This window comes from Bidens hawaiensis, unplaced genomic scaffold, assembly GCF_021521415.1.
Source record: "Bidens hawaiensis isolate Kalapana, Puna unplaced genomic scaffold, B.hawaiensis_p1.1 tig00039075_1, whole genome shotgun sequence".
NCBI lineage: Eukaryota > Viridiplantae > Streptophyta > Magnoliopsida > Asterales > Asteraceae > Bidens > Bidens hawaiensis.
Genome location: NW_027496874.1, coordinates 121,898 through 129,864, shown reverse-complemented (window position 1 = coordinate 129,864; position 7,967 = coordinate 121,898). Strand labels below are relative to the sequence as shown.

Below are 7,967 nucleotides of genomic sequence, written 5' to 3'. Positions count from 1 at the left end.
GTCGTAATTTTCGCATCAAAATTACCACCTTTCAATCGTGTTTAATTGCTCATGTTTGTTTGGTTGTACACTAAAATAAATGAACGAACACGATCATACCACGCTGGTATATATTTGTTAGGTTCGTTGAGTGGTTTGTTGTATAAGCTTGTCCACGTCTGATTGCCCTAAATGTATTACTTTGATAATGAACACACTATAGTTCTTTGAGATACTCTTTTACAATAGTCATCCCATCAAATTCAACATATCCGAAACATAGATATAAAAGATGAAACCAAATAAAGATGAGCATTACTAAGACTAAGAAATGCTATCAAGAGCTTTTGCCTTCTCCTTAAGAACAAACTTTTGCACCTTCCCCGTAGATGTTATCGGCAAGTCCCCAAAAACGACGGTTCTTGGTGCCATATAATGCGGCATACGATCCCGACAATGCTTAATAATATCCTGATCATCAACACTGAACCCATCCTTCAACTTCACAAATGCACAGGGTGTTTGACCCCAGTGGTTGTCTGGACGTCCAACAACCGCCACATCAAGCACCCCTGGGTGACTGTAGATTACAGTCTCAACCTCGATCGAGCTTATATTCTCACCTCCGGAGATAATAATATCCTTTGACCGATCCTTTATTTCAATGTACCCGTCGGGATGTTTAACCGCTAGATCGCCGCTATGAAACCACCCGCCAGAAAACGCCTCTTCGGTCGCTTTTGTGTCGTTCAGGTATCCACTCATCACCGTGTTCCCGCGGAACATAACTTCTCCGATGGCTTTGCCATCGCATTCGACGCTTTCCATGGTGACAGGATCTTTAACATCAACTCCTTCCAACCCTAGAGTCCGAACACCTTGTCGTGTTTTGATCTTCAGCTGTTCTTCAGTTGGTAGCGAATCGAATTCGGGCTTCCACAAGCACATGGTACCCGGGCCGTAGGTTTCGGTCAGGCCGTACAAATGTGTGACACCAAATCCTAGCTCTTCCATCTTGGAAATGATTTGGGGAGGCGGTGGTGCACCCGCAGTGGCGACCTCCACCTTGTGCGGGAGGGGTTTCCGGTCGGTTGATGGCGAGTTTACGATCATGTTTAGGACTGTCGGAGCGCCGCCCATGTGAGTCACTTTGTGGCGAGCTATGTTATCGTATATGTCTTTAGGATCAATTCGTCTAAGGCATATATTGGTACCTGCCATTATCATTATGGCGTGACAATTAGAAATATTTTTTTAACGACAAATGTATGCTAGTTTACCAATAATCTTAACTATTTTTTTGCATAGTTTGGAACGTATATATATATAAGATCTATTTAAAAGGCACGTGTTAGGGATATGCATTAACTAAATTTAGTATGATTGGCTTTGCTATTCAAAAGAGGGTTGCGACGTAGCTTGCTGTCCGCTTGCCTGCCACTTTATTGTAATCGTTTTGAGTTTAATGAAATTATTATTGTATGTTAAAAAAAATTGAATAAATAAAAGATTTATCACCTCCGACAGCCGCCAACCCCCAAGCGACACACCAACCGTTGCTATGAAACATCGGCACACACCACAGGTACCTCGGCATTGTCCCCATTCCGTGCATAAAAACAGTAGAGATGGAGTAGAGATACGCACCGCGATGGCTAAAAACCACCCCTTTTGGCCTCGACGTCGTGCCGGATGTGTAGTTTAAACTAATGGGATCCCATTCATCCGTTGGCCGGATTATAGAGAATCTGGGAGATCCACCTTCGATAAGACTTTCGTACTCGTACTCATGGAGGGCAAGGTCAGATGGCGGAAGCCCAACATTGTCGGAGATAATAACAAGGAGAGGAGGCTTTTGGTTTGCTTTCTTGAGAAGATTGATTGCAGCCAAAGCAGTGTCGAGAAATTGAGTGTCTACGAAGACGATTTTGCTTTCGGAGTGGGATAAAAGTGTCGAAAGCATGTTGCAGTCGTGACGGGTGTTGAGAGTGCAGAGTACCCCTCCCGCCATCGGAACAGCAAATTGGAGTTCTTGCATGGCCGGAATATTTGGTGCTAGAGTTGCTACCTGCATAAAATGCCACGAGTGAGGCTCTAAGACACACCAATGCAAAGGGCTCTAAATACACTACAAAAGATGTCTAGTCTAGTAATATCTTATATCATCTTTTTACAAATGCACCAAAAACGCATATTTTCTCCCCTATCCAACATGCATCCATATCAATACTAAGAGCCACTCTAAACCTTTTCAATTTATAGATTTTAACTCACTGAATATATAAACAAAGTGATCCCACTTTAACTAGGGAGTACCATGTAAACCCATTTAAATAATCTCACATTGAACGAGTGCCACATCAGCGTGTTGTGGGTATTTTGATCGGAGAAAAAGGGAGAAGCCCATGCTCATAATATGGATTAATATTCTATAGTTTTCTTTAACATCTTTTAGTAATTAGTAATTTACGTAAAGGTCTCCCCTGGGTAACTGTATAACTCTAATCTAATCTAACCTATTAAAACAAAACATGTTTTTCACATGGTCTTCAAATATGTCATCCAAATTAGATGGCGACTAATCATTTTCCATTTATATATATTCCACCCCAATAACTAATTTTTTAATTATCATTCCTTAAATTTACTAAATTTTTATGTTAACCATTAATGTATTTATTATTATTTAATATTTATTAATTACCTCAATTAAACCAATTATAGCTTTCTTAAAGTAATATTATTAACAGTTTATAATTAACTCAATTAAGTTATCACCTAAGAAAGAATGACTGATTTTAGCAGCTTGATTAATTTGTTGAATTTTTTTATGGAGATATTACAGATTTACAGGTCAAAAGTGTCTGGTACAACTTGACTACATTTGGGCATAAAAATTGGAGCGTAGTTGAAAAGAAACTTTTTCCATTGAATTATTTCCTTTATGATCTAATCCTTTGTCACTATTATAATTATTGTAATGTATAATTTCATTTATGAAAATATGTTATACCTTACTAAATTATTTGGAAATTTGGATTTTTTTAAATAGAGTTATGTGTCATTTTAGTACATGTGGTTTGCCCAATTAAGCAAATTTAGTACCGTCTTCGAATTTATTACAAATTACTACCTCACTTTTCTAAAACTTGTAATTTTAGTACTTTTTTTTAACCCCATTTATTTTCTAAAACTTGCAATTAGTGTTGTAATATGTAATGCCTCTCTTGTTTTGACCGTCTATCCAAAACTAATAAAAGTATCTGGTTGCAATAAATTCAAAAAAGAGGTACTAAAGTTGTGTAATTAAACAAACTACATGTATGAAAATGACACTTAGCTAAAAGAGAAAATAAATAAATAATCAAAATTACTAGTTTGCCCCTGATTTAACGGACAAAAGAGACGAGGTTAGAAAAAAAGTATTAAAATTGCAAGTTTTAGAAAAGTGAGATAGTCATTTGCAATAAATTCAAAGACGGTACTAAAGTTGTATAATTTGACAAATCACAAGTACTAAAATGACATTTAACTCTTTTTGTTTTTTCATTTTATCTGCATGTAACAAATTTTTTAACGAAAATTTGGTTGGAGGTAACGGAATGAAGGGGGAATGGAATGGGAGAAGGAATGGAATGGACAAGGGGATGAAATGGATCATTATTAGTCCTTTGTCTTGTTTGGTTTATCTATGAGAATGAAATAAATTATTATTTTATGTTGTTTGGTATCCAAAAAAAATTGTAGAAATGAAACATAAAAAAATAATAAACCACTCATATTTCAAAATAATTGTTCTTTACCAAAATTTAAAAAAAAAACTGCAATGGCGACGGGGGTGGTAGCTCCGGCGACGAAAATGACGGCGGCGGTAGTGGTGGTCAGACGGCAGGGGCAGTGGTTGTGGTGGTGGCAGCGGTGGTAGTATTGGTAGTGATGGCGATGGTAGGGTGGAGGCGACGCTTGTGGTGGTCAGGCAGCTACAGTGGTGGTGGTGGTGATGGTCAGGCGGCACTGGTGACAATGGTTGTGGTGGTTACGGCGATGATGGTGGCAGTGACGGTGGTCACACTGGTGGTAAGGTGGTGGTGACCCGACGGTGGTGGTGGTGACGGCGACGGTGGCGGTCAAGTGGTGGTGATGGTGGCGATGGTAGTGGTGGTGGTTGTTGTTGAGAAAGTAGGGTGAATGAGAATTGGAATGAAAAAAAAAAGTTGGTGAAAATGAATTGGTTTGATGGAATGAGATTCCATGTGTAATGGATAATTCCATTCCATTAAACAACCAAACATCATATTTTTTTCATTCTCATGTAATTAATCATTCTATTCTTCATGCCGTTTATGCATATCAAACACTACCTTAATGTTAAACCAAAAAATTGTCATAACATCAAAATCACAAAACGTAAATTTACAAATTTTAAAACTTAGTAGCTAAATTCTTGCTTTAGACCAATCACACAAACCATTGCGGTCATTTAAATCCTTGTGACTCAGTAGATTATTTTATTACTTAATACAAAAGAGAACGAAAGTAACAAGAAAATGTTTATGGGTATAATTCAAATAAATGGGTGTTTATATTTTGGGTAATCGGGTCGGGTATTAACTAATAGCATATTCATCCCATTACCTGCCTTGAATGCTTCATGTAACGGGCTTGGATTCATCCATAGCCATGATTTAAAAATCACATCTCCATTTGATTTGTCATGAACGGATGAGAGGAAGCTTCTAAAATCATCGTAGAACAAAAATTATCTCCACCAGTATCAAATACAGGATTTTTGTTCAGTGAAGATCAAAAAAGGTCAGCTTAGAACAGTTAGGTCATGACAGGTCTGATAAGAAAATTCAAACATCCGGAATACCAACTACAATATAAAGCATTCGAATTTTTAAATATAGGCTTTTTTAACTGTGTACATTTCTAAACATGGTTATTTACTAGATACTTGTAAATACAATTTTTATGTTGGTTTCTATATACCTATTATTGTACAGGACTGATAAAAACTTATAATTTTATACGGCTTGCCTAAAATCAAAAGATTCATATCTGTATAATAGTTATTGTTATTTAGGTTTATATGTAAATAAAGAAAGTACTCTAATATAAACTACTAGTTCCGTACTGTGGAGATTTGTTTAGGTTTTTGTTTTTAATGTTCTTGTTATTTTATATTTTATAATGCTTTGTTTTCCTTTTTAACGTAGTTTTGTTTTGATTTAATACGCATATATTTGCTTGTTACTAGCTTGTTACGTTTATTATATTTTGTAGCGTTTGGGTTCTTTCAATTGAGGAGTGTAGATATTTTATATTTTTAACGAACAAACATTAATGAACACGATAATGCTGATTTTTTTTAAACGAGCAAACATTAACACAAATATTGTCTTACGAAAAAGGGGAGATTGATTTATGTGAAGATGGTGGTTGATGCATGAGAGAAGAGATTGACGATGGTGGGTGATAATCAAAAGTTAATTGTTAATGGAGATGATAGACCGACGATGGAGAATAGGACGTAGAAGAGAGAAATTAAATTACGGTTTGATGATAAAAGATTTTCACAAAAAAATGAATTATTATAACCCATTTAAAAACTATCTGGGTTTAGTGGAACCCATAACCCATGAAAATTATTGTTTGATGATTAAGAATTTATTTCACAAATAAATGAGATTTTATAACCCGCTTAAAAGCTATCCGGATTTGGTGAGACCCATAACCCATGAAAATTATTGTTTGATTATGAAAAAGTTTAACAAATAAATGAGATGCTATAACTCATTTACGGAACATCCGGATTTGGTGAGACTCATACCCGCGACTTCGGATCAAACGCATGAGAAACCTCAAATCATAAATCAAACAATCCAGTGGCTTGAGATGAGACGGGGAGCAACAAAAGAGTGATACATAGAACCTTTTGGTAGACATTTATATAAATATTATATAAATAGCTAGATTACTAACTATAAATATAATTAGTTGGTTCAAGAAAGTATATGAAATGGTCAAATGGGTACCCTGTGCATGCAAGGAAAGAATTAAAGAGAAACTTACAACATCACCACGAGAAATCCCCAACTGAGTTAGAGCAGACGCCAACTTCACACACCTTCTATGTGTTTCCTGCCATGTATACTTCAGCGACCCGTAAATCACTGACGTCCGATCCCTGTAAACATCAGCCGATCGCTCCAAGAAGCTAATTGGCGACAATTGAACATAGTTAGCAGAGCATCGTACAAGTCCTTTAACCGACCGCCAAGCTTCCCGCTGCAAATCATCAGTTGGTTCAGACAACTGATACACTTGAGAGTATTGTCTTGGCCGGTAACGATGAAGACGGCCCCGAAGGAGCCAGATATTTGATTTACTGAAGATTTTATTCATGTTGGTACGTAGCTATAAGGAATAATTAAGCTGTGTTCATAGAATTTAAGTTCTGGTTCTTATATGCTCGAGATCATGCAATATTGGAATATAATTTACTCAAAACGTGAGAGTTTTTTTTGTATTATGATTAGTTTATTATTTGTTTTTTCTCTTTATTTTATGTTTTTTTATATACCTAACATTAAAGTAAAAATTTTATATGAAGCAGGTTAAATAGCTCCAAAATAATGAAGGGTATACTTATCCTAACGACCCCCCTAGATAAACTTTACTTCTAAAAGTAGATTCTTCTAATAATATAACTGTTATTAATTATATTTAAGAGTACACATGTTTAGAAAATAATTTGTCCAGTAAACCTGCCCAATGCTTTGTGTTGAAACAATTCAGCGAGTATCACGAGCTAAACATTACATGATCTTGAACAATTGTTCGAATCTTTCTTATTAATTTGATACAAAGGAAGGCATGCATAATAAAACACAGAGAAGGGCTTTGTATACTACCCTTTATTCCAATCCTATCCTAACTTGGATTCTATGTATTGTCGTACCGACTCGAACTTAAAACTCAAAACTAATCTTTATCTTTAAATATAAAAATAAACACTAAATAAAATTAACCTTAGGTAATTATAGGTCAATTCAGCAGTTGACACGTCGCAGCTACTGAGTCGCCGCTAATGAGCTCTATCAGACTTTTAGCGGCTCGCCACTAATGCTATTTTTCTTTTCTTTTTTTTTTGCTGCTAAAATCCGACATGCATAGAAACTTGGATACTTATAATGCAAGACTTGTAGCAAAAGGGTTTTACTCAAACTCAAGGGGTTGATTATGATGAAACCTTCTCTCCTGTAGCAATGCAAAAGTCGATTAGGATATTATTTGCCATAGCCGCATATTATGACTATGAGATTTGGCAAATGGATGTCAAAATCGCTTTTCTAAATGGACATCTTGAGGAAAATGTCTATATGGTTCAGCCCGAAGGTTTTGTTGATCCACAACATCCTAATAAAGTATACAAGTTAAAGAAATCAATCTATGGATTGAAGCAAGTATCTAGAAGTTGGAATCAACGTTTTGATGAAGAAATTAGGAAATTTGGATTCATCAAGAACGCCGATGAAGCTTGTGTGTATAAGAAAGCTAGTGAGATCATCATCACTTTCTTAGTAATGTATGTTGATGACATACTACTGTTTGGAAATGACATTCCATCCATGGAAGGTGTAAAAGCATGGCTTGGAAGTTGTTTTTCCATCAAAGATATTGGTGAAGCCGCCTATATTTTGGGAATAAAGATCTATAGAGATAGATCAAGGCGGTTGATAGGTTTAAACCAAAGTACATACATTGACAAAATCTTGAAAATGTTCAAGATGGAGAACTCTAAGAAAGGTTTAGTACCTATTCAAAGAGGGACGATATTGAGTGCATCTCAATGTCCAAGCTCAAAGGATGAGCAAGAGAAAATGAAAGGAATCTCATACGCATCGGCTATTGGATCCATCATGTATGCAATGATATGTACTAGATCAGATGTGTCATGCGCTTTGAGCATGACAAGTAGATAC

General features: G+C 36.0%; 1 protein-coding gene across 2 annotated transcripts; it reads right to left on the bottom strand.

The window, feature by feature from the left end:
• Positions 1 to 299: 299 nt before the first annotated feature.
• LOC143590953 (isovalerate--CoA ligase AAE2-like) lies at positions 300 to 6,384 on the bottom strand. 2 transcript variants are annotated; one of them, XM_077071289.1, is made up of 3 exons: positions 6,055 to 6,384; positions 1,498 to 2,047; positions 300 to 1,193 (listed from the first exon to the last, which is right to left on the bottom strand). In XM_077071289.1, exons 2-3 carry the CDS (start codon positions 2,015 to 2,017, stop codon positions 304 to 306), a joined length of 1,410 nt encoding a protein of 469 aa, XP_076927404.1. In that variant the 5' UTR covers positions 2,018 to 2,047; positions 6,055 to 6,384; the 3' UTR covers positions 300 to 303. The 2 variants fall into 2 exon arrangements, with proteins under 2 accessions (XP_076927404.1, XP_076927403.1); XM_077071288.1 differs by lacking the exon at positions 6,055 to 6,384 and having other exon boundaries at positions 1,498 to 2,053.
• Positions 6,385 to 7,967: the final 1,583 nt, after the last annotated feature.